At 53.8% G+C, this 26,695-nt stretch overlaps 1 protein-coding gene across 1 annotated transcript in view; it reads left to right on the top strand.

The window, feature by feature from the left end:
* Positions 1–22,113: 22,113 nt before the first annotated feature.
* PDE9A (phosphodiesterase 9A) overlaps positions 22,114–26,695 on the top strand; it is a 94,602-nt gene continuing 90,020 nt past the window's right edge. The window contains exon 1 of the mRNA XM_044918938.1: positions 22,114–22,207. Within this exon, the coding sequence (XP_044774873.1) occupies positions 22,139–22,207 (69 nt within the window). The 5' untranslated portion in view covers positions 22,114–22,138. The remainder of the gene's footprint in view (positions 22,208–26,695) is intronic.

Genomic DNA, 26,695 nt, shown 5'->3' with positions numbered 1-26,695 from the left:
CGGCTCAGTTTATAAAACCAGAAAGGAGGAATTTGCTCAGCTTTTACAAATCCTGCAGAAAGGCAGCTCGAAGTTGAAAACTGTTCAGATTCTGTTTTCTCAGCGTGTATTGATGTAAAGTTGTCCGTGTTCCTTCCCCACCGAGGACCATGAAGAGGCACACGATCTGTCCCAAGCTCCCTCATCTATGTGATACTCTGAGGGCAAGACATCCCTGGTGCTCCAGGGAGCCGTGCCCAGAGGTGGGGAGCCTGCACTCTGGGGCTTGGCTCTTGCCTGTCTGGGGGAACCATCAGGGTCTCTCAACTGTGGTGGTTTGATGGGGGACCCTCCCAGCCCCACACAGGAGTCAGAGAGCAGCTGTGCCTGTTCTCATGGCCCCCGAGGCCCTTGACCGTGGTGAGGTCCTGATTCCTCCATACGCTGCCGAGCTGGGAAGTCTTCACGGGATGTGCCTGCTACAGTAAAGACACCAAAGATGTGAGGAAACCCTGGAGCGTGGACAGCACTGGCCAAAAGTCTAATCCAAACGACATCTCAGTGCCGGCCCATCCCCCTTTGCCTTCATCCCTTGCGGGCCACCAGCCTGGCTTCTGGCTGCCTACACCTGCATTTTCCTACCTGAGCAGTGCTGTGCCAACCCAGAGTGGAGCCTGAGACGAAAGGAAGTATATGCTCCCCATATGCGCGCTTTATATAGTTGTATATGGTTATTTTCCCCCAGAGCATTAAAGTAGTAGAAAAATAATGAAAAGCTAAAAAGTAGGTGTATTAAAAGCCACAGCGCTACTGGTTTATTTATATTGAAACAGAATTCATTATAATTTTACTTCAATTTAAGTTAACTAAAAATTATTTAAGGTGACCACTCAGTTAAGAGAAATCGTCAAACAGGGAAATTCTCTCCATTAAAAATCAGATTAGCATGGATATGTTACTGATGCTTTGCTTCATGAAAGCCAGGTGTAAACCCACCCAGATAGATCTACCTGAATCCTGTTGACCTTATTTGGAAAAAGCGTCTTGGTGGATGTAATTAAATTAAGGGTCTGGGAATGAGACCATCCTGGATCAGGATGGACCCTAACTCCAAAACAAGTGTCCTTATAAGAGAAGAGAAGGGGGTGAGACACACAGAGGGGACAATGATGTGAAGAAGGAGGCACAGGTGGAAGGTGGAATTGATACAGTCACAAGCCCAAGACCACCAAGATCTGCCAACAACCCACCAGCAGTGGGGACAGAGGCTGGAGCAGACTTCCCCTCAGAGCTTTCAGCAGGATCCAACCCAGCTCTCCCTCCAGAGCCAGGAGAATATGCATTTACCTTGTTTTAAGCCACCTCGCTTATCACAACAGCCCCAGGAAAGTAATACAGCTGGGGTTCCTTTTCTCCCCTCCTCAGGCTACAATGTGGTTTGGTGTCACCCTGGCTTGTATCTTAAACTTTGATATTTTGTTTATTGTGGATTTTTTTTTGCATTAATTTTAATTTTTAAAGTGTATTGTCTCTTTGACATGGATCCAATGAGCAAACACTGGGCTGGTTGAAGAAAGAGATTAGCTGATATCCATAAGATGGGATCCCTGAATACTGGGATGCCCCCACATCCCCCAATGGATATTTATGTCAAATACAACTATCTTCACACTCTGCCCATTCCACAAGATCCACAAATGTCTCCCCAGGACCCACCTTGTCACCTGGTTTTTATTTGGGCTCTTTCCACAGCTCTGGAAGACTGGCCCACCCTTTTGCCACCCTCCACCAAGCAACAGAGACCTGTGCCTTCAGCGAATTCTACACCTCCATGAAGTAGACAACCAGATGTGTTTCATGGAGTTCTGCCCACCAGGAGGATTTCCCGTCCTCATTGTCCTTTAGGGCAACGCCTTGATTGCACTGCATTGCCATCTCCTTCCAGCTGGTGCCAGCCCGTGTGCAGACCCCTCCACTAACCAGTCTCATGCTGCTCCTTCCCCATTAACTGTGGGAGATGCCCCTGGTGGCCACAGGTGTGCGCTGAGGGAAAGGTGATGGAAGAGCCCGCAGGTCCCATAGAGTCTGAGCTCCTCCCTGCTCACGCAGGTTACGTGTGCCTTGTGGGTCTACTCATGCCCAGTGTCCCCACGAAAACTTGCGTTCTATAATGGAATTCTGTTGTGTGTATCCGATTTCATGGTTGGGCCACATGGTCAGCTGGTGATCTTCTCTTTCGGGGATGGTAGCACCTGCTCACCATGAAATGTGTTGCTCTTGGGGGCGATGTAGTGTGAATACCACAGTAACGGCTGGGACATCCTGCAGAAAAGGGCTGGTGGTGCTAAGGAGCACTGGGGGCAGGGCAGGGAAGACAAATTTTTTATTTCTGTGAAAACAGAGTGCTGCTCCTATGCAATGGGTATATCAAGCCGGCCACCAAGTAGTCAGCTTGTCCCAGTGGGGATCACGCGTGACTCGGCATGGTCTCAGGTCAGCACCCAGCAGTGCTAGTAACCAGGTCAGCTTTGGCGAGAGGAGGATCATGTGGCTGAGTCTCCGTGCATACCGTAAGTGCAGACTGCTTATCATTCTCCTTAGTGATTCCCCCAGTAAAGATATATCTGAACCATAGTCTCCATCACCTCTAAGTTTGTGAAAACCCACTATCATGCTCTAGGGTCCATCTGACTTTTGTACCAGCTAAATGGGTGTATTAAACGGGCTCGTGGTACCAATCTCCACCCCGACATCTCCCAAGTATCCTGGTGTCCCAAATTTTCAGTTTCCCTGGGATGCAGTTTTGGGTTTGATTCATTATTTCTCAGGGGTATGGTGTAGAGGGCAGTTCCAGAGTTTCCTTGGCCCCTTCTACCAATAGGGGCATTTGGCCAGTTGCTGAATATTATGGACTGAATGTCTGTGTTTTCCCTCCCCCCATAATTCATATGTTGAAATCCTAACCTCCGGTGCAAAGATATTCGAAGGTGGGACCTTTAAAAAAGAATTAGGTTTGGATGAGGACATGAAGGTGAGCCCCCATCATGGGATTAGTGTCTAAAAGAGACACCAGAGCTGGTTCTCTCTCTGCCACGTGCGGACATGGTGAGAAAGTGGCCATCTCTAAAAGCAGGGAGAGAGGCCTCACCAGACACTGAATCTGTAGACACCCAGATCTCAGATTCCCCAGCCTCCAGAACTGTGAGAAATAAATGTCTCCTGTGTAAGTCACCCCGTCTATAATATTTATTACGGCAACCCGAGCTAAGACATTAAGCATATTTATTCCCACTGTATACTCTGCATCTGGGGAAATAATTAAGAATGGGTCTGTAGGTCCACTGGGCTCCATGTGAGATGAATTTGGGCCAAGACTCCATTATCACTGTGCCAAAAGCTTCCACTTTTTAAAGATTTATTTATTTATTTGAGAGAGAGACAGAGAGGGTGTGAGTGGGGGAAGTGGCAGAGGGAGAGAATATCCAAGCAGACTCCCACTGAGCTCAGAGCCCGGTCTCACGAGCCATGAGATCAGGACCTGAGCTGAAAGCAAGAGTTGGATGCTTCACCAAATGTGCCACCCAGGAGCCCCCAGAAGCTTTTTCCACTTTTATTAGTGGATCACGGTGTCTCTTGGGGATCAGTGTATGTTCTAAATCAATATCTAATAATGCCCTAGGGTTGGCCATTGCATTGGTCCCAGGACATGGACACCTCTAGGGAAGGCCCGAGGAAATTCCCACAACATACACTTGTGCCTCATTGCAGTACCCTTCTTCAAAGGAAGACAGCCTCCCCATCAATGGGGGGATCCAGGTCTGTGAATTGGCTCTAGGTCCAGATCTGGGTCATGAATCCCTACTATAGTGATTTAAGTTGGATTTCTACCTATTGATTTAGAATTTGAATTTTCCACAGATAGATCAATATAGATAGATGATAGATAATGATATGGATAGATAGGTAGATAGAAAGAAAGAGAGAGAGAGAGAGAGGAAGGAAGGAAGGAAGTAAAAAAGAAAGAGGGAGAGAGAGAGGAAGGAAGGAAGGAAGTAAAAGAGAGAGAGAGAGAGAGAGAGAGAGGAAGGAAGGAAGGAAGTAAAAAAGAAAGAGAGAGAAAGAAAGAAAAACACTCCTCCTTACATACCTATATCTTGAGAGGCTGTTCACCTGTTTCATTTCCATTGATTCCATGATCAGTTAGCCATTGCTGCCCATCCGACTTGTCCAAACACTCTGATGACTACCCTTCCCATTTGGATATGGAAGTGGAGCCCACTTGTCTCTGATGGGTAAACCCTTGGCCTCCGCCACTCCAGGACCTTTCTCAGAAATGCAGAGCCGGAGGCTCATTGAGCCCTTCTGTAGACCATCACTGAGTCCAGGCTCTGATGAGCAACCTAGTAGTCTGTTGATGAAAACATTACATTTAACCACACTTAACCAATGGTTCCCAGCCCTGGCTGCCCATTAGACTCTCCTGAGGAATGTTTAAAACTCCTAATGTCCAAACCCTACCCCAGGTAATCACCTCAGACTCTCTGGAGGTGGCATCAGGCTCTGCAGATGACTCCCATCCCACCTGGGTCAGTGGGTTGGGTGGGCCTTGAGCCTCATATCCCCACTTAGCCTTACACCATCAGAGCCCCCTCACACGTGCTCCCCTATTTCCTGCTAATAACTTGTCAAGGTCCTGAAGCCTCTTGGTGCGTAGGCTGCCTCCTCCCTTCCCAGCAGGACTGTGTTGAGCCCGCCTCTGCTGCTCAACCCATGGTCCAGAGCCCAGTGGCAGCACCAGGAGCTTGCTAGGAATGCAACCTCTCAGGCCCCACCCTGACCTACTGAGTTAAATCTGCCTTTTAACAGAACCCCCTGAAGATTCCCAGGCACACTGAAGCATGAGAAGGGAGACTCCACTCTCATTTGCACCTGGTGGGAATGCAGGTGTTTGGGGGTGGTGGTGGGCGAGGAACAAGGAGACTTAACATCAGCTCAGGGGGCACCTGGCCCAGTCTAATCCTTGAAAGGCTTCTGTGCAAAGCAGGGCTGGTGTCCTCAGACAAAGGAGGGGGACTGTTTCTAGGGGGGAAAGGAGGCTCAGGGAACTTGGAAGTTCAAAAGTCTCGGCTCTATACATGTCTCCATCCCATGTGTCAGGTCCCTGTCTTTGCCCGCCGGGGCCCTTACCTCATGCATGTCCAGTAATCTAAGTTTTTCCTCTCCCTAGGGAGGTTGGAAAGCCAGGAAACTAAACTCTTGGGACTCATCACTGTCACCCCACAAGGGCTTCCATCCCAGTGCTTTGCCCTCCCCACTGCACTGTAGTCCACACTGACACCAGGGATTATCAGAATCATCAAGATGCCACTGTACTTGTGCTTCCCTGTGTCACCAAGGAGGTTATTCCTGGGCTTCTGGAATATGTGACCAACCCATTCCCAAACCCTATTTAGGCCTCTCCTTGTATTAACTACCTTATCAATCAAGATCTCAACAGGAAACAAGTGCAGAATCAGGATACTTTGGGGTTATTTGGTAAAGGACTAGTTATAAAGGTATGGGCAGAGCATGGGGGACACCTGAGAAATGATGTGGTAACCTGGAGATGTTACAACACCAAAGGGGTTATAGGGAGGGGGAAAGCATTTACCAGGAGCCTGGAAGAAGACAGCCATGTATAGGAGGACACCCTGAGCAGAGCAGTGACCTTCAGTCATGGGAGACAACAGCCTGATGAGGGCAATGTCCCAGAGTCTGAGGCCCTGACCTCTCCCCGCAACTCTGAGCTCCTGCCGAACCCAACCAGAAGCCAGAAGAGAAGGGGGCCTGTTGGTGTGTCCATATGGGTCAGCCCCAGGACAGGTGAAGAGAAGGGACAGAGGGTGGACCAAGAGGGCATAGCCCCGTAGCACCATGATACAAACTTGCAGGGCTTTGTGAAGCCCAACATCATCACCACGCCATTCTTACCATAGTTGTTCTCTCTGCTAGAAATCTCTGTGCCCTACCTGCTCAAGGCCAGTTCCATCTTCACTCAGGCTCAACCAGCTGCCATTTCTTCAGATGCTTTCTGACCCTCTACCAACAACCGGGGTCCCCAATCCCTAAAAGGTAAGCCTCATGCTGGCACCGTGCCTGTCACAAAGTAAGTACTCCATGAATGTGTGTCCACCTACCTAGGACTTGTGTGATTGCATGTGCTGACATTTGCCTAAACCAAACCAAACATCTTTATTTGTTAATTCATCCATCCATACATCTGTGCATCCATGCATCCATCTATCCAAGCATCCATGATCCACCCATCCATCCATCCAAGGATCTTTGATCCATGATTCATGCATCCATGCATCCATCCATAGATATAACCAAGTATCCATCCATCCACCCATGCATTCATCCAAGCACCCATCCACCTATCCAAGCATCCATGATCTATCCATCCAAGCATCTGTGATCCATGATTCATCTACCCGAGCATCCATCCATCCATCCACCCACCCACACATCCATCCATCCATCCATCCATCCATTTAAGATATATTCTCCTATCCCTTTCAGCACCAGCCTCACTTCACCAGGTGCCTGTGGATTATGACATTAACCTCATCTTTAACTCCTCTTTTCTTGGAGGTTGTGTAGAAACACACAAAGTGACACTGAGATGCAGATACCCTGGACCAAGAAAGCTTTGCCTTGGGGCACCTGGGTGGCTCAGTCGGTTAAGCATCTGCCTTTGGCTCAGGTCATGATCCCAGAGTCCTGGGATCGAGCCCCGCGTCGGGCTCCTTGGTCAGTAGGGAGCCTGCTTCTCCCTCTCCCTTGCCTGCCACTCCCCTTGCTCGTGCTCTCTCTCTGTAAAATAAATAAATAAAATCTTTAAAAAAAAAAAAAGAAAGCTTTGCCTCTTAGGTCACCATAGCCCATCTCCACATAAATGCAAAGTAGCTCTCTCACTGTCCAAGATGAACATTTTTCACACCCACCCCAGGGTGGGCAGGCAGGGAAGCCCTAATTGGTGTGGCAGTTTTTCTTACTCCCCACCCCCAGTTAAAGCAAAGAATAGAAAGCAGAGAGCTCTAGAGCATATTCTCTGTTTTTCATTTGTTCACTTACAGATAGCTTTTTTCCTTCCTCCATGAGGCAGCTAAGTAGATTTAACAATGATTCATTAAAGTTCTGTCTACAGAACATCAAATCAGTCAGTAGAGAGGCTTACATTGTCAAATTACTAGATATTTATTCCACAGAGTGACTAACTTTCCCCTGAAGCAAATGGTTTTCTTGTTCTGTAATACTCATACCGTAATAATGTGCTATTGTGTAACATGTTAATAACACTCTGCAAACACCGTAACTCAGTTAAGGAGCATTTATAAAGAAGCCTTGAAATATCTCCCCAAAGACGTTTGCCTTTTCTGGTTAGATGGCGTCCTATGCACCATTTTTGTTTTCAAAGCTGGAAAATGAGCAGAAGTCCAGTGTATAAGCTGTCAAACAGGACAAATAATGACATTTGTTGGGAACGTGGGATGTGCATTATTTTTACCATGCACATTATTACATCAAACCCATGTACCTGATAATGGCATCTCTTAAAAGAATCAATCTGGGTTGTAAAATTATAAAAACGAATATTTCTAGAATACTGTGTGTTTTCTTAAGCCACCATTATGAGGTTTTCATGGAGTAGGTCACAGAGGGTGTATGTGTTTTATAGGTGGGGTGAGATTAATCAGCATTAACCAGAAGACAGATTCACGTCCAGTCCCCATTGGTGCTAAATGGGCTTGCGAATAGGATCTTTCAGTGCACACACACGTGTGCGCGCACACACACATACACACACACACAGGAAAGCTGCCTCTTATGGTCCATGCCTCCTTCCCAGAACTATCAAGCTCTGAGCTCTGTGAGCTCACTTGCAAATTCTGGTAAGAAATGACGTCTCATCCTCATGATGCGGAAAAGGGCATGTGACAGACAGCAAGGCAAGGCAATGTTCCAGCTCCATAACAGAGATGGGTAGGGAAACACAGAAGACGGTTTTCTTCACTCTGGGCACTCTGAAAATGGTAGCTCACGTGTCCACAGAAAACCAATACCAGGGTTCAGTTTCTATGAGGACTTTCCATATTCCCTGAAGGTCAGGGTTGAGCTATTTTTGAGCAAAATACTAAAGCCAGTTCTGCTGACCCACAAAGCACAGAGTGCCTCCTGGCCACAGCGGCAGCTCACAGTGGGCCAGCCGGCCGGCAGGGTAGCCTACTTCAAGCTCACAGGCCCAGCGTGTCCAGGGACGACAAAGTGACAGGAAGGCGTCAGCGCCAGTCTGCAGGAGCGCTGTTCCAGGAGCAGACCCCGCCTCCAATACTGTTACAAAACCATCGGTTTCACCAAGTGGGCTCCTGGGTGCCCTGCCTAAGCTACCTGGGTCTGGGGACTTTGAAGGGGCAGGTCGCTTTGGAGGAAGGGCAAGACAAGGGCCACCTCTCAACAGCTTACTTTGAAGTTGCTGTTTCAACCTTGGGCCTCCCTTCAAGAGGCTCACTGCTTAAATCAAAATCAGCACGCCGAGAGTCTTCATTCCTTTTACAACCGGGGGCCCTGCCTAGACCTCCCCTAGCTGGTCTGATAGGTCCCCTCCCAGCACGATCATTCATTCTCTCGCAAGCCCTCCACAGTTTGCAGAGCCTGGGAAGCCACTTGCCTGCCGCCCACACAAGTTCTCATGAGAACATCCTTCCTACTATCTCCGGCTTTCTACAGGCTCCGCTTTCTGCCCCAGCCAGGGTGGGAGAGGGGCATCTGTCCAGGCCCTTCATCGAACGCTGTACAGAGAAGCATCTCCACAGCCCGTGAATTCCACAGCAGAAGGCTAACTGCTGACGCTGCAGGGCAGGGAGCCTGGAATGTTCCGCAGCCACAGACCTAGAGCCAGAAGCGGGGTAGCTTCTGCTGTGTACCCCTCCTCACCTCCGCATCCGGGTGGCCAGGCCCTGAGAGCCCACCCACCCCTGATGGGCTCTCCAAACATCAGGACACATAGATACTGGGCTTCACCATGGAAGGTGGGGGGGGTGCATAAGCAAGAGGAGGGGCCGGAAAGATTATTTTGTGTGGTAACAGGCTAGAGTTGAAGATGCCAATATGATCACATCGGACGTGATATAGATACAGAGGTTGTGGGTCTGTGTCTACACACAAGTCAGTATATACACATATATTTTCTTGTTCTGTCAGCTGAGACAGCCCAAAAGCAATGAGCACAGCCAGCGCTGGATGCTGGTCTCAGATACCACCCTCCAGTCCAGGCTCCTGGGGACATGGCTGATCTACAACTAGGGCAGGAAGTACACGAGAGGAGCTGAGCATCTTGTGGTGCCAGAAAGTAAGGAAGTGTGAAAGAAAGAAAGGAAAAAGAAAGAGAGAGGGGGGAAGGAAGGAAGGAAGGAAGGAGAGAGGGAAGGAGCAAAGGGAGGAAAATGGAAAAGCACATGTAGAGAATGTCCAAGGGACCCAGGAGCCTACTGAAAGAGCTCCCAGTGACCAAAACTGGAACAATTGGAGTAAGAAAATAAATAAAGTAGCATTGGATTATAACCCAAAGAATTAACTAAATATCCATGAGTCCATACAGATATACATAAATGGTTGAACAAACAACCATTTTGGGGAGAAGAGACAAATTTCCCATACAGAAGAATTCAGAATAACTGATGTCAATGGATGCAGAGCACAGCTCACTCTCCTTCCTTGGGGACGGTGCACAGTGACTTCCTCTCAAAGAGAATGCTGAGGGAGGGGAAATGGGGTGACTGCACAGAGAAGAGACCTGACAGACACATCACAGCCAGGGGACCGAGCTCAACATGGACGGTGACAGGGCATGTGGACAGCGTACGGACAGCATGCACCCCGGACCTGACGCGATTCAAATTGCTCCTCGCCTCTGGCTTCCCCCTCAATCCACACCCCGGTCTACTCATGAGAACAACATCAGACGGATCTCAATCGAGGGGCAAAATAGCTGACCAGCCCTCCTCTAAACTGTCAAGGTCACCAGAATCTGGGAAAGTCTGAGAAACCGTCCCAACCAAGACGTGCCTCAGGAGACAAGATGACTGGATTTCATGTGGTTTCCTGGGCGGGATCCTGGAACAGATCAAGGATATTAGGAAAACGAAATAAAACAAAGCAAAACAAAAACAAGACAATCCGACCAAGGCTTGGACCTGCGTCGAGAACGCTGGATGGATACTGGTTTCGCTGATTGTGACCAGGGAGGCTGGTGCGGGGTATGCGAGAACTCCGTGTCCCACCTTTGCCATTTTTCTGGAAGCCTCATAGAGTTCTGCCTTAAAGACTTTATTTTATAAACGGTAATGAGCATATTAAGCTTGTGAGTCATGGATCGTCCTGCGTCGGCTGTGACCCAGATGCCTGGGTCAGAGCACCCAGGTCCCAGCTGCGATGACTCATGCTGGGCCCGGAGTGGCCCCTCAGACCCGTGTCTCACCCAGTTCTGAGGAAGTGACCCTCCACTTGGGTCACAGGGCTGGCGTGGCCTGAGCTCTGGGCTGTCAGCCAGCCATGGCTCTGGCCACCCTGGGGGAGAGCCCATTTGGGGGTGGGGGTGGACAGATAGATAGACACACATAAATTGAGACCCTGGATCTATTTGCAACCACTCCTGGACTTTTTAGTTATGAATCAGCGCATTCACTGTCTTTGCTTACGTTCCTCTGAGGTGAGATCCCGTCACTTGCAAATGCCAGTGTCCTGATAGGCCCTGGATGTAAGCCCCACTCTGCGCCCTCGACGTGACATTTTAGCCTATGGGAAGTCCTGTGCTTTAGAACGGGAAGAAATTTGGAGAGCCATGTCTTGCATCATCAAACAATTGAAATTTTTTGTTCTAAAGATTTTATTTATTTATTTGACAGAGAGAGCGAGGGAGCACAAGCAGGGGGAGCAGCAGAGGGCAGAGGGAGAAGCAGGCTTCCCGCTCAGCAGGGAGCCCGACGCGGGGCTCGATCCCAGGACCCCGGGATCATGACCTGAGCTGAAGGCGACGCTTCACCGACTGAGCCCCAAACAATTGAAATTCTGATGGAGCCCACCTAGATGAAAAGCTCAAACTTACTTTGTTCCGGAGCGCCAAGCTTTCCTGCACACAGTGGCTGAACAACCTGGCTCCCACCTCGCTTAGTGAGCGGCTGAGGGCCCTCGGATGACAGTGTAAGGTTCTGCCGGTGGGCTGCGGGATCTACTCCCCCGCTGCGCTCAAAGGAAGGAGGGGCCGTAGGTTTCTGCGAGAAGAGCAGCGACCCCCCAGTTGTGCTTTAGCACCGCAAGGACAGAGCTGCTCCCCTGCAGATGTCGCTGAAGTGTGGCCGGCTGGTTGCCCCAGAGAGAGCCTTTGGAAAGGGGGGCTCTGTGGCACCCGGCGTCCCCGCGGGCCGTGCTGATGCGTCCGCGGACCGGCTCCTGTCCTGTCCTGTCCTGGAAGGCGAAGGCCGTGGCGGGCTCCGCACGGCAGCAAGCGGCCCGGGACACCCCCTACCCGCCTCCGCCCCCCGCAGCCGGGCATTGCTTGGGGGTTGTCTCGGGGAGGAAGACATTGCCCACCGCCCTGAAGGGGGAGCAGAAACTGTCTGTCGTGTTCACCTTGCTCTGAAGAGGCCTCTTCAGCAATTCTTAGACCTGGGATCCCAGGGGGAGAAGTCGCAACTGCCATGGCAACAGTGATCCGTGCTGGTCAGACAGACAGCAAGCCTCACAGAGCTTCGGCCCCGCGGTCTAAATTCTCCTCGGACGTTGGAAAGCATAAAGACGCAGGATGAGGGAGAAGAAAGGCGTGGATGGAGACATGCTGTGCGCGGCTGAGTGCTTTCTACACTTATGCCCTCGAATCCTTGCAGAGGCCCTACGAGCCCATTTTACAGAGCAGTAAACTGAAGCTTAGGAAGCATAAGCAACTTATCCAGTGTTGCCCAGCAAGGAAGAGCTGGGTTCTGGCCCCAGCTGACCAGTCCCTCGGACCCGCTGGCCCGGCCGCTGCACCGGTCAGCCGGGCCTCCGTGCACACGTGTTGCTTGCATCCACGTCAGCTCAAACTGCTCCACAGCTTTTGATCCTCTGGGGGCTTTCCTCGCACCAAGAATAAAACCCCCAATCCCACACCCCAGCCTGCTCTGACCGCTGCCTGCTCCTTTGCCTCTCCACCATCTCCCCGTCCAGGGCGGGCTGCCTCTGGCTTTCCCAGGGGCTGCTCCTCTCCTTTCTGACAAGTCTCCTCCTTCACTTGATTCATGTCTCTGCTCACGTGTCACCTCCTCCGTGATAACTTCCCTGATCACAATATCTACAATAGCAGCCTGAGGAATTCTCTATCCTCTTTCTCTGCCTTTTTTTTTTTTTTTTAATTTTACAGGTCTTATCTCTGCCCTGACATTGTAGATCGATTGAGACAATCTATCATACGGTATTTTTTCTATTGTCTATCTCCCCACCAGAATATAAGTCTCACTGGGGTGTTTGTGGTCTGTTTCCCCACCAGAATAGAAGTCTCAGGTTGGTAGAACTCTGCCTGTCTTATTTACCGACGGAGATTTTTGCAAGTCTCCCTGGAGAGAATGCTTATATTGTGCATACGTGCAGGGTGAGGGTGAAGGAGGTAGAGTATCTGCTGTTGCTTATGTATCTTCCTCTTCTCTCTGCCCATGAGCTCACCAGAGAACGGGGCCAACCCCACAGATCTCTGCCCCAACCCTGCTCCAGGCTCCCAGCTCCCCACTCCTGGTCCAGTGCTTCACCCTGATACATGCTCAATGAGTTTTGTTTGCTACTGTCTGAATCTGGGCTGGACCCAGAGTCTGGAAGGCCTGATAAGTCCTGCCATTCTACCTGCTTCATGGTTGGCCTTCATGAAGTTCTGGTCAGAGACAGGCCATCTAAAGCTCATTTTTCCAAACGTCAGTAAACCCTTTTGATTCCCTCCATCTCCCACCTCACCTAATTTCTTCGAAGAAGCTTCTTTGAAAATCTCCAACCTCTACACTGATCAAGAAAAATGCTCTCCTTCGTTTAAGGGTGTGATGGAGGTGGTGAGAATGGGCCACACTCAGCAGGCAGGGGACTCGGGGTCCTGGACAGAATATCAGAGCCTCTCCCCAGTGGCCAGGAGAAGGAAGGAAGGAGCGTAACAGGGAAATCCACAGGTTAGATGGAGTTTGGGGGAGCAAATCAAAAGGAAGTGGGAGAACAAAGTGGGAGGAGGAGTTCTGGGGTATGATACGCTGTCCTCTGGCAGGGGTGACCCCAGCGTAGTTGCAGTTTGGAGAGTCACAGACCAGAGGACCTTTCTGAGGAAGGTGGCCAACAGCGGGGTCTCTGGAGACCCTACTCCCTACCGCTCTTATTGGGGTGCCCAAGCAGAGGCCCAGTCACATGCTCTCAGACCCAAATCCTTTAAATAAGCAAATATCAGTAATGGCTCAACTGCTAAGAAAGAAAAAAGGAACAAGATTTTCCTTAAGATCTCTCTTTGTGATCATGCTACAATTTGCAAAATATAATCTGTGTTGGGGAAGGGGCACTTTGGGTTTATGGGCTTGCTTTCTGGGGAAGCACTAGAAGAACTGATCTGGGGGTGGCTCAGTCGTTGAGCGTCTGCCTTCGGCTCAGGTCATGGTCCCAGGGTCCTGGTTTCGAGCCCCGCATCGGGCTCCCTGCTCGGCGGGAAGCCTGCTTCTCCCTCTGCCGCTCCCCCTGCTGGTGTTCCCTCTCTCCCTGTGTCTCTGTCAAATAAATAAATAAAATCTTAAAAAAAAAAAAGAATTGAGGTGGAAGGAACCATGTCCTCTACCAGCTGGGACGATTCAGAGGCCCTTCCCTTCGAGCTTTGTAAACCCCCGGTTTGGGCCACGTGGGAGGGAGAGGGTGGCTCTCAGGACACAGGACAGGGAACCATCCGCTCATTTGAACTGGCGGGCGCTTAGGAGAGTAATCACAAATGTACAAGAGTCATGGCCAAGGTCGAACTTTGAGTTCACAGAGGAGTTTCTCCCACCAGAATACGTACCAGCTCTGACCCCTAAAACTACTAGCATTGAGTATGTTTTTAACATATTCCAAGGTGTTGTGGAAGCCACCCAAAATAAATAGGACACAACCATCCTCCTTAGGATCTATTAGGAGGAGTGCTATCCAGTCAGAGTGCCAGGATCCACAGATCTACTCCGGTGGTGAATAATCAAGGACAGGTCTGCATAACAATGAGGCCTTTGTGCCCTGTTTCTGGAAATGACATCATCGGTCCGCAGTGGACCCCACTTACAACAGCAGACTCACTACTGAGCCAGCGGGGGCCAGGAGGTCATTTGACTTCTCCGATCAGCCTGGACCCTGACTTAAAATCCTGCACCTTCCCCGCACGGTCACCGTGGGAGCTGCTGGAGGCAGGGGATGCTGAGAACAGACTCAGATGCCCACCACGCTCTCCGAGAACCTGCCCCGGGGCCCAGACTGAAAGAAGCCCACCTGCTGGGTTGGCATCTGTGGGCGGCCACCTCCCCTCCTTGTCCAAGGACCTCGGGTGACGGGGTAATGAGATAATGACCGAAATGAGGGCTGGCTGGTCAGCAGGGACCTCCGGTGGTGACGGGGCCCAAAGCACCCAAGCCCCCACTCACCCCACGTCTGCACATCGAGAACCTCCTCCCGTTTCCGACGTTTTCGATGATGCTGGTCTTTGCTGTTCTCACACAGTTAATGCCGCTCTATGAAGCGGAATGAGCTCTCCATTCTGCCCGCGACCCGATCATAGAAACAGAGTCCAGAGAGTGTCGGGGTCATTTCATCCTAACGGGCCTGGACCCCCCGACCCAGGGCGTGCAGCAGTCAGGCTCACATCGGAGCTCCTCGCTCCTCGCGGTGGACTGTCCTGAGGGACTCAAAAGCATTTGCAAGCTGAAGACCAACAGTGGTCCAAAGGGTTGAGAGCGGCCATGGTCAGCACTGGTCTATGCAGCAGATCAGAGAGGGTGAGAGGGCGCATCAAGCCTTCGCAGACAGTCGGAGAGTCCGCCCAGCAGCCCTGTGCGAGGACAGGTGAGGGGGCCCCAGAGAGCCCCGCTGTTCGCCCTCCAGCTGAGCCGGGCCCCAGGGCTACAGCGCTCGGCTCCTGAGCTCCGGCCATGCACCTCTCGGCCGTGGTGTGTCCGGGGCTCCGGCTTCGCTGGACAGACAGGAACCAAGTTCACCCCGCGGCTACAGGCCTTCCAGGTCGGCACGAGGCAGCCTCTTGCTCCTCAGAAATGCCACCGTAGCCCAAGGGGCAAGGAGCGCACAGTTGGCTCTTGGTACTGTTCTAATACCAACTGAGGCATGTCCAGAATTCAGCACAGGCCACGTGCAGAAGGAAGGTTGGCTGCTAAATCACGGAGGCACTCCTTGATGGAACAGTGTTTGACTGTCCACTCAGCTCCAGGTGGAGGGCCCGCCCCTGTCGGAAAGACCCCCACGACTCTGTCTTTTCCTCCCAAGGTCATAATTCAGTGGAGAAGACAGTGGTGGTTCCGTGCACAGGATCAGCCAACAATACGCTGTCTTCCTAACGGGACAAGAATACGGCCCGTGCTCCTACTGTGCGCCAGGCCCTGAACCAGTGGATTCTCACGCATTAGCCTGTGCTCCCAGTGAATCTCCAGAAAGCGCTGGGCCAGTGTCGTCGCCCCCATTTGATCAGGGAGGAAGCTGAGGCTCAGGGGAGCACATAAATTGTCCAGGGCCACCCGTGGGATCCCAGACGTGTGCTGGGTCTTGGGGGCCCAGGGGAGGAGCTCCCCACCCTGCTCCAGAGGCCAGGGGTTCAGGGAAGTTGGCACCGTGTAGGTGACCTTAATGGATCTTAAAAAAGAGGTGATCCAGGAGAGGAGAGAGGAAGGGACATTATTCTCGATGAAATGAGGTGCAAAGTCACAGACATGACGGCGAGTATCTGTTGTCTCCTTGGGGGTGTGGATGGGGAAGGACGGGACAGACGGAAGATGCCAGGTAGGCCACACAGGGAGGCGAGGAAAGGTCCCCACAGGCCAGCGGGGAAGTGACAGCTCCAGACTGGCCCGCCAGGAAGCTGCAGCAGGGAACATGCGCTCCGGAGAGATGAGAGGGGACGGAATCCCTGGTACGAGGCCCTAAAATGGACCACGAGAGACGAAGTAAGAGGGCCTGGTCCAGCCAGCTCCTGCGGAGGCCGTCGCTGGCTGAGGGGACGAGGGAGGCCCCCTGAGAGCCTGGGGAAGCAGCGTAACTCCACACCACACGGTTAAACGAAGGCTCACGGCATCACGTTCGTAAACCTTCTGAGAAGGTGGGAGGGCACTGATTTGCCCACGCTCATCGTATGTCACCTTAATGCTTGCTTTCCCTTTTCCTAATTTCATGGCAAAAATAATATCACAGAATCAAAAAAAATAATGTTTTGAAAAAGAAAGTGCCTAGAGCCCCACCCCCCATTTCATATCCCCTTTCCAAACCGGCGCAACCCCATGGCGGTTTTCATGGAGCAAGCCTGGTGGGCAAACTCTGTGCAGGAGGGGCTGGTTCTTGTCCACGCGGGCGTCCAGCTCTGGAACGCGGCTCAGGCCACACAGACAGGCCGTGTGTGGGAACAAGCGTCCAGCGTGTAAATGCCTCTGTGGATTCTACCGCGTCCTGGATGTGCTGTGACCTTCCCCTTGGCCTCCGAACGCTCATCATAATTACCGTGTTTGATTTTCCCCCTAGCGAATGTGCCACAATTAAGTAGCCAGTGCCGATCTTTGGAAATGTAGGTCATTTTTTTCTTTTAACAAAAATTTTTTTATTAGAAATGATACTTCCTTTCTAAGCTGACAGGAGACCCAGAGTGCTACCACTTGGTTGCATAAATATACAAAAGCCTCATTATAAAGACACTATGAATAAAGTTGAAAGGTGAACCACTGACTTGGAGGAAATATTTGTAAGGTCTATGATGGTCAGTGAGCTGCTATCCTTTGCACAGAGGAGTCGGTAAACATGAGTAATAAAAAAGATTTGGGGGCGCCTGGGTGGCTCAGTCAGTTAAGCATCTGCCTTCGGCTCAGGTCGTGATCCCGGGGTCCTGGGGATCAAGTCCCATGTCAGGCTCCCTGCTCGGCGGGGAATCTGCTTGAGATTCTCTCTCTCCTCCCTCCGCTCCTCCCCCTTGTGTGTTCTCTCTCTCTCTCTCTCTCTTTTTCTCTCACTCTCAAATAAATAAATAAATAATCTTTTAAAAAAAACCACAAGATGTTTCTTCTCTTTTTAGATTGGAAAATATAAACGGGATGGCGACTATTGTATTTTGTTTGCTTGCTGATGGGGGGCACATAACTTGCTATAACTATCCAGAAGGCAGTTCAGCAAAATCAAAAATTTAAGTGTGCACACACTTCCGCCCGGAAATCTTACTTCCAAGAACCAGTGCTACACAATAAAACACAACTACCCAAGGCCACGCATGAGGATTCTTTCCGCACTACTTACAACCACAAAATGCTGAGAAGATCGCAACGCCCACGGTGTAGGGAGCCGGCTAATGAGAGAAGAGAGCGTGCACGCAAGAGATCCACGGACGAGGATTAAGAAAAGGGTGCGTCTCCATGTTCTCATCTGGATGCTCTGCCTTTCCCACTGCATTGTTGGAATTATTTACAACTAGTAATAATTTTGCAATTACCAAAGCCATAGAAAGAAACCTGTCAATGTGGGTGTGAGTCAAACACCAGTAGCACCGCATTGCGATGGTTCTTGTGCACACGGTTTTTCTCCCTCCGCACCAGAGCTCAGGGCAGACCTTTTCTCGAACTCTTGGTGCACCTGCCAGATGGCTTCCCAGAGTGTTAGAGCAGCTTAGGGGGTGTTCGGCTTATTATATACGTGTGAAACAGGCTGATCCCTCCAAGAGGCTGACGGTAAAACTGTCAGCGTGTAAAACGTCTTACCTCCAGTTAGGTTATTAATTTTAATCCCGTCCTATGGTGCTCCCAGAGTCCAGAGTACTCCAATCTCCCTTTGTAAGCCCTGCTCAGTGCCTTGTGGGCAGCTGACACTAATACACTTTGCTTGTCTGATACATTCACTTTGTGCCCTCCACCCCACCCCTGGTTTGGAAAAAGGATTCGTATAGGAAGCAACTGGATCCTCCTCAGAGCAGTTATTAAAAACATCAGGTAGACTGAAAGAACAGGCAGAAGGATGCCCTCAGGGCAGATCGGCAGCAGGTGCTGGGAGCAGGTGCTCGGTGCTGCTGGCCTCAAGGGAAGATGCTCTGCCCGGCCAAGCCACTCCGGACACACGTCTCCTTCTGCTGTGGATACATCCTCTGGACTTTTCCCAAGTGCCCCAAGCTTCCTTCCTAATCTCTGCATCCTTGCTGGAGGCTGCCCACCCTGCGGAGACAGGGAAGACCTTCTCTTGCTCCTCACGTGGCTTTGCTTCCTCAAGCCGGAGATGAAGAGCTGGTGTGGGCCCCGGGGACCAGGACCCAGCCCCTCCCACCACGGTCTCAGCTCAGTCCCTCTGCTCTTCATTTTGGCTCTGATGCCTTACTTTGAAATTCTCCTTGGGGGCAGTCTCTATGGCAATTCACGTGTAAGTTCTGCATACAGCAATGAGCTTGTGTGCATGCACAGAAGAAAGTGCAGTCCACTCTGGGGGCCAGAGACAGAGGCCGGCCCCGGCTCTGGCTCTCAGGAGCCCCGGAGGCTTTGCACCTCCAGGAGCTCCTTCACCTCTTCCCCCTTCCCTGTGAGATTTAGGCAGGATCTGGCCCTCAGACGTCCCAGACCATCAGAAGCTTCCTTCCCTGTGACTCTCCCGGGGACTGTGTGAACTCCAAGTTCCCATAACACTCTGGGGCCTCCTGCTCCACCCTGGCTCCTCGTCCTGCCCCCAGGCCCCAGCCCACCAGGCAGAGGCAGGCGGTTTCTTTAGTTTTTGTCCTGATTCTGGGAACTTATATGGGCTGCATTCCTGGTGACCAAGCCAGGGTCAGTAGTACAGGTCAAGGACACCGCAGAGATACCTGGGCTGATTCGGTGCTCAGAGGGGAGAGCTGGCTCCTCGGATGGCACCCCAGGGGCTGTCCAGGAAGAAGGAGCATGAGTTCAGGCAGGACCACATGACACAGAAGGGAAGGAGAGCAAAAAGTAGAAATAATGCCAACCTAAGCAATGAGCAGAAGTGAAAGATCTGAGCATCAGCCACACTGGATGCAGAATCCAGCCACTTCTCACCGCTGTGGCCCCGTAACCTGCGCTCTTAGCAAACGCTACCGCAGCAGTGTCTCCGCGGCCCTCCCTCCTACAGCCCTGCCAGCCAGCAGCGGATGATGCTGTCAAAACACCAACACGCGGGTAAGCCACGTCCCTCCTCCGCTCCGCCGCCCGCGGGGCTGGCATCCAGAACAGGGGCATCGGGTGACTTGCATGGCCCACACGGGGGCCTGCCCTCCCCTCATCTCTCTGACCTCACTCCCCACTGCAGGCCCCCTCTCTCCCCTCCTCCTCCTCCCACCCACTGCACCGGCCCCCTGTGCGAGGAGCCTTGGCCTGAAGGTTCTTCACCTTTGCTAGAAGGTTCTTTCCTTCTGGGCTCCTTGCTCCCCGACTCCTGTGTGCTATGCCTGGTGCGTTCCTGAATACATCAGCTCCCCATATGCCGTATTTGGGATCTCCTTCCCAGAGGGACTTTTCTCCTTGGCACTCATTATGATCCAACACGCTACATGCTACATTTCTTTGTCCCATCTTGTCTGCCTCCCAGTGAAAGGCCAGCGGCCCCAGGCCGAGATTTCTGTGTATTCTCTCCTGAGGCTCGGACACACAGTAAGGACAGTGCTGATGAGTGCTGGAAACACTGCCCCGCGCGGGAATGAGGCAAGGGCAAGGACCCCTCTTAGGGGCAGCCGCCAAAGTCTCACTGTATCTGCAGCAGTCCTCGTCCATCACCCGCTTACGAGAGTATTATTCTGAATACGGAACCAGCCAGCCTGCAAGGAGGCCTGCCCCACATGATGCCGGACGCAGTCCTAGCACTGCACGCTCCCCTCTGGGGTATACAGTTCTGCAGAGCTGCACGCAGCATTTGGACACCTGTCCTTCCAGGGCGCCAGAAGGAGATGACTGGAGAGGGTCAGGTCAGATGGCTATAGACACGGGGAATAAATAAGTGCCGGGCTAATGAGCCATCTGCTGGGTGGTGAGATTTCCACACCGGGCAGCACACCAGTCCCACAGATCCACCACTGGATTAGCCCAAACATCAGAACATCCGACAACAAAATGGAGCTACAATAACTGTGCTTTTTCCAATGTTCTGGGGACACGTTATCACGATTGTGAGTCAGGTGGCCAAGTATAACCCCCCAGCTTCAGCTACCCCTACCTCGAAGGTCTCCTGCTGCCTCTTGCTCTCCCGCTAGTCACTTCTAAAGCAAGTCTCATGGTGCCCAGGCTCTGACGTGGTCCCTTCACTGGGCTGGAGGCAAGGGCAAAGCCATCATCATTCTCAAAGAATGATGAGTCCTACTCCCAGAGCAGGCAGGAGACATGAAATGACACACACTAGACTATCCAAAGGCTGAGGAAGAACGCTTCCCGTAAAGACGATGAGCCCCGCCTTCCCCAGCGCTCCAGCCTGGCCAATGCTCCAGGGGGGCCAGAAGACTCTGGAAAGCCTGTGCACCAGGGGGAGGCTGCATGGCCAGGGAAGGGAAAGGCACTGACCGTTGGCAGTGGTCAGCCTGGCTCGGGCAGGCCTGGAGGGAGGGAGGAGCCTGTGTGCACCAGGCACTCTCTCAATACGCAAAACCCAGACATCCAACAGATGCAAGGCAGTGGCTTGGAATCCACATAGAATGGAACAATCAGGGCATTCTCTGGCTGGGTTGACACGCGTTTCCAAGAGGGAAAGGCACTTGGAGCCACTCGGCACTTACCAGCCTCCCCCCATCTGGGTCCCACTGGGAGATCCCAGAGAATCGGGAGCCTCAAAGCAGCCCCCACTGTGATCTACAGGTCACTAACTGCCTGAAATCCCTTTTTTTCCCTCCTGCTTTTCCCATACTCCCTGCAGCGATTAACGAGGTGGGGGGAGGGTGGGCAGAGCAAGAGCTGCTGGCTGGGTAATCCTCTCTCCAGCTCCATTAAGAACAGAAATAAAATTGCCATTTCAGCTCTGGGTGCAGCCGGAAAGAGGCTGTCACTCCCGAGAATATACAGAAAACTTAGAAGGATGCGCATGAATGAGAAGCAACTTTTCCCATTTCCTAGTCAAATTACATGAGGATGGCAATCACGGCCAGGAGAGGCTGAGCCTCGGGGAGTTGCCTAATGCTAAACAGTTCTGGATTAGCCACCTGGGGCAAAGGAGTCGCTCTGGGCAACTGTCCATGTGGGAAGGTGACCAGCCTGCAGCCAGAGGGGGTCGCTCTGGGAATTTCTGGCACTTGGGAAGGTGACCAGCCTGCAGCCAGAGGGGGTCGCTCTGGGGATTTCTGGCACTTGGGAAGGTGACCAGCCTGCAGCCAGAGGGGGTCGCTCTGGGAATTTCTTCTGGCACTTGGGAAGGTGACCAACTCTGTAGCCAGGGGGGTCACCTGCTATGGGCATCTGTCCAGGGGTCACTTGGAGATAGGCTTCTCTCTTGGCCCTATCCCCACGGCGGCTGGAGTCAAACGGAAGAAGAGGGGGTGTGCCTTAATGTGGGAATGGAGGAAGGGGGAGGAGGGAAGGGAAAGGAGGAGGAGGGAGGGAAGAGGAGGGATAGGGAGGAAGAGGGAGGCGGAGGAGGGAAAGAGGGGGTGGGAGGGAAAGGGGGGAAGGAGGAGGGGGAGGAGGGAGGCAGAGGGAGGGAGGAGGAAGAGGGAGGAGGAGGGAGGCAGAGGCTGGAGGCGGAGCACGAGCCTAGACGCGCGCGCCAGAGGCGGCGGCCCTAACCCGCACCGTGCGGCGGCGGCGCTCTGGTTGGCTGGTCTCCCCCGTCCTGCCGCCGCCGCCGCCCCCTCCCCCCTCCCACTCCCCGCCCTCCCCGCGGCGGCTGGCGTCGAGAAAGTACAGTAAAAAGTCCAAGTGCAGCCGATCGGCGCAAGATGGGATCCGGCTCCTCCAGCTACCGGCCCAAGGCCATCTACTTGGACATCGATGGGCGCATTCAGAAGGTAGCCTCCTCCCCACCCTCCGCACCCGCGGCCTCCGGTGCGAGCCCCCCCACCCCGCTGTGTGCCTCCACCCCCGCTGCTCACGCCCTCCCCCGCAGCGCTGTGCTTGGCCCCCGCCGTGCGATCCCGCGCAGGGGCCCCTCCTCGGGTGACCGCGCGGGGGGTCGTAGCGGCGGGTGGGGGAACCTGGCGCAGCGACGGAGGGCGGCCCGTGTGGAGGGCCGTCGTCTGTGCGTCCGCGCGTCCTGGGTCCGGGCTGCAGCCTCTGACAACTTGGGCTGGGGGCAGCAGGGCTCTGCGGAGCTGCTGTCCCCACGCGCCGCCTCCCCCCCCCCCCCGGGAAAGGGGCGGCCCACCAGGGGGTATTTTTTTCCACTTCATGGGCAGAGCTTTCTTTGTAACAAATCTCATCAGGCTGAGTTTGTATGTTCAGAGGCTGGTGCATGAAGCCTTTCATTTCCCAGAGCAGACGCGCCGCAGAGCCCCTGGGCTGCCCTGCGGGACGTGGTCCCCAGGCAGGGATGGTGACTGAGGCACGGAGGGTGACCGAGTACGCAGCCCCCCCACCCAGTGGTGGTGCTTCCTGGCCAGGGGGGAGCAGGTGGGGGGGCGGGGTTTAGGGAGCAGGGGCTGCGCTCAGCAGCCCCCCACCCCCCGCTCCCTGTACCCCACTGGACAGATGGTCAGCTCTGACAGCAGAGGGGGGTCCTTGAGGCTGCTCTACCTCCTGGGCCCACAGAGAGACTGAGGGACAGGCCAGACCAGCCCTGTGGTCTCTCTGCCCTTCTCTGGAGGCATGAAGCCCTCCAGATGTCCAGGGTCCCTAACCAACTTGACTCTCATAGGAGAAGCTTCCCAGCAGACCCTCTTTGTTCCTGGCCCCTCCCTTGCTAAGCCCCTGGCCTGAGTCCAGAGCGTCCTGGGCCCATGTTTCTGATTGGCAGAGAGGCACAATAAGAAAGCTGGCTTGGAGGGGGGATTTTTAGCTCCTCCAGAACCACCCCCCCACCAGGAAAAACCATAGTGAGGAATCACTCCCAAACTTCAGCTGGGCATTTCAGGGAAGCTGCCACCAATCCCCTTGCTCTTCTCAAGGACCCCCCCCCCCCCGCCCCCTGCCGGGAAGCCAGGGAGGGATGCCCCAGCCAGTGACAGAGCAGGCATGAGGCGGGGGAAGCGGGGGGAGTCTCCAGAGATCTCTGGAGTGCCTCTGCCAGCTGATAGGCTTGCCAGAAGCCACCCTCACTCTCCCATCCCCGTCTCCATCCCAGGAAGTGAGAACTGCCCCTCCCCCACCAGCGCCCGCTTTAATAGAATCAGAGAGCAGGGAACAGGAAGAGTCTGCAAGGCCAGGTTGTCAAGCTTCTTGTTCGTCAGTGCTAGGCAGTTGGTCAGCGGCAGACGGAGGACTGGACTCCGGTCCCCTGACTTCCAGGACTCGGCACCTGTGACTGAGCAGGGACTTAACAACCCCCTCAAAGGTAGAAATGACTCTCGGCTGAATACCTCCCTGTGCTGCGGACACGCGTGCACAAACGTGCCCACATGTGTGCACATATGTGTTCACACACAACACGCACATGAAACCATGTTGCACACGGATACGCACACGTGTGCACGAACCACACACGCTCACAAGAGCAAACCCACACGCCGACACACGCACGTGCCAACAAGCGCGTGCACACATCTGCACAAGCACACACACTCCTACTGCACCAGATGAGAATTCTCAGAGATTGGCCTATTTTCATCTTTTTGAAAGAGATGAGATGAGATGCCCGCCACCAGGTCAGAAGTGACAGCTTCTTCCCGAGAACTTCCCAAAGGTCTCCCCGAGAAGCTGGATTGGAAGTGGGTAAGAAGTGGCAGAGAGGCGCCAGAGGGTGGGAGGTGAGCGCTGAGTCTGGCAAGCTCTGCCCGCGTGGCAGGCAGGCTGGTTTTGAGAAGGTGACACACCTGAGGTTGGGGTGACCTCCGGAAAAACAGCCCTGGAGGCACACCTGCATTCAGGAGAGAGGCCGTGGCCTTGGGAGGGGCCAGATCTGCCGCTGAGTGCCGGCTCCCCTACTTTCTGTGGTCTTGAGCAAGTCCAGGGGCAGCTCTGAGCTGGCCTCCCCCTCCGTAGAGAGCGACGGCAGTCTCTGCTTTATAGACCGTCCTGAGAAGGACACAAGACCGTACGACCAGAGTGCGTGGGGTACCGCGGGAACAGGTGGGTCCCTCTCTCTGTCCACAGTGGCCTTTCGCTGATACAGACAGGGGAGGGGGAGCCCGAGTAGGCTGTGGTCTAAACCTCGCCCGTGGCCGCAAGGCCTGTTAGCGGTTCTTGACCGGGCTCTGCGCCCTCTGCCTGCGCTGTTGACTCTGGTGGAAGCTCTAGCTGGACTTCTAGCCGTGGTTGAGAGCCGAAGCATCTGGGGTTTCCAAGCACGTGCTGGAAAAGGACAACGGGGCTCTCACCGCACACCCGGCAGCATGGTGGGGACCGAAAGTGTCTCTGCTGAGAGCATTTCCAGCAATGCTTTCTGTGGCCGCGCTTTCCGTCCTTAAGGCTCCAGGCACTGGATTCAGCCCTGCTCTGCCTCCCTTTTATCCTGCCCAGCGCTTCTCCCAGGAAGGTCATGGACACAGACCCCTGTTGCTTCCGAGGGGCGGGCGCGCCAGGGGTGGGGGAGGGGCTAAGGCACTGCTTTGTCTCCCCCGCCCTCTGCCCCTCCAGTGACCTTCTCTTGGGCACCCCACGCTCCCCCCCAGAGAGAGCACCAATGTGGGGGGAGAGCGTTCACAGCAGTGACTCCTGCAGGTGTAATGTGCTCCAGCCAAGCTTAGGGGGAACGGTCCCAGGTCACCGGAAGGGAGGCCACCTGCCCTGTCTGAGGACGTACGTGGGGTGGTGACACTGGATACTGGATGTTTCTCAGGTGCTTGAAGAAACCACTGCAGCTCCCGGATAGCTAGTTCAGTGCCTTCTGACATGAAGAAGACTCCAGACACACAGCTCACCCAGGGTGACACAGCGCGAGGCCAGCAGGGGGAATTTGGGGGATCCTCAGGCCGCCGTGAGGGGATCGAGCTCCCATCTGCGGGCTTTCCTTCAGCGCTGTGCGGGGGGGGGGGTTTGGAGGGCAGAGGTTATCCTCCGAGCCTGCGCCCCGCTGGGTCCCCACAAAGGCAGCAGAGAGCCGTGCGGCTGCTCCCAGGGCCTCGCCTGCATCCCCGTGGCCTGGGCAAGGTCCCTAATCTCTGTGTAAGGTGGGGATCCCTGTAGTGCTGCTTGTCGTAGAATCAGCCGGACAAGACCCATCACTTAGGCCGCTCTCTAGAGGAGCTATCCAACAGCCACTGTGTGCCGAGGGCTGGGTCCCGTGCGAACGTGATACCCACGACCCTGTCCCACCGAGCAATGGGCTCACAGATGGTAAACCACAGCTGTTGCAGGGTGCCCGTGGACGGACAGAAGGACATGGCAGGCCCCGCTGGTGGGGCAGGGCTGTGTGCCAGAAGTGGGATGCATGATGAATAGGCTCCCTTCCTTGGTAAAGACTGGCTTTGGGGGGCCCGGCGTGGGGGAAGGGGACTTTTTGCAGACTGGGAAGACTTAGGGTGACCCAGGTTAGGAACTGCTGGATGGCCAAGGGGACAGCCTCACTCACCTCCACACGCCTGTCCCTTTGATGCCTCTTCCCCTCCTCCTGTTGAAGGAGGAGGGAGTGGGAGCCGGGGTCCCCAAAGCTGGATAGCTGGGGTCCCCCGCTCCACAGGACTCTTCTCCAGAAGATGCTGCTTCTCTTCTTTGCCCAGATGGTTTGCGTTTTCCTTTCTTCCGCTGGCCCTGGCCTCAGTATACCTGTTCCTTTCTCCCCTTCCCCACACGGTACATCGGAGAGAGGGGGCACTCAGCTGGGATGTCCCGGGGCTGCCAGGGTGGTGCCCTTGGCGTGGGGGGGGAGGAGGGGCCCTGCCTGGTAGCACGTTCAGGCATGCGTTTGATGACCTTACCATTACCAATGAAGAAGAGTGAGGGGTTCACGTGACCTTGGGGCCTGGCTTTGGGCTGGAGCTGCTGAGAAGCCTCATCTGGACAAGGATGGGCATTCTGGAGCTCCTACCAGCTCTGGAAGGGAGCACCTCCGTTGGTGCATTGCCCTGGCCGCTCAGGGACATGGCAGTCTGCCCAGACCACCTTCGGCCACTCTGAGCTCCTGCGTCCTTGTCCCAGTCTTGCTGCCGCAGGAACCCCGGCCTTACTCTGCCACTGGAACCCAGGTCCAAGACAGCCAACAGCCACTTGACTCTGTTAAGTGGTTTCTACTCTAAAACAAGGAAATGAATGAGGAAAACCCAAAGGGAAGAGCAATCTTGGGAAGTTGTTGAACTATCTGCAGAAGACTGTGCCTGGTTCACGGCTGACTGCTAGCCCCTCCCCAGGCCCTGTGCGCTCAGGGGTCCCGTCTTCTCCCAGGGAGCCGGCGTCCACCCTGCCTG

The sequence above is a fragment of the Neomonachus schauinslandi genome, chromosome 1 (assembly GCF_002201575.2).
Source record: "Neomonachus schauinslandi chromosome 1, ASM220157v2, whole genome shotgun sequence".
NCBI classification, from domain to species: Eukaryota; Metazoa; Chordata; class Mammalia; order Carnivora; family Phocidae; genus Neomonachus; species Neomonachus schauinslandi.
Note: the sequence above shows the minus strand (reverse complement) of the source record. Positions and strands in the feature narration are given on the sequence as shown.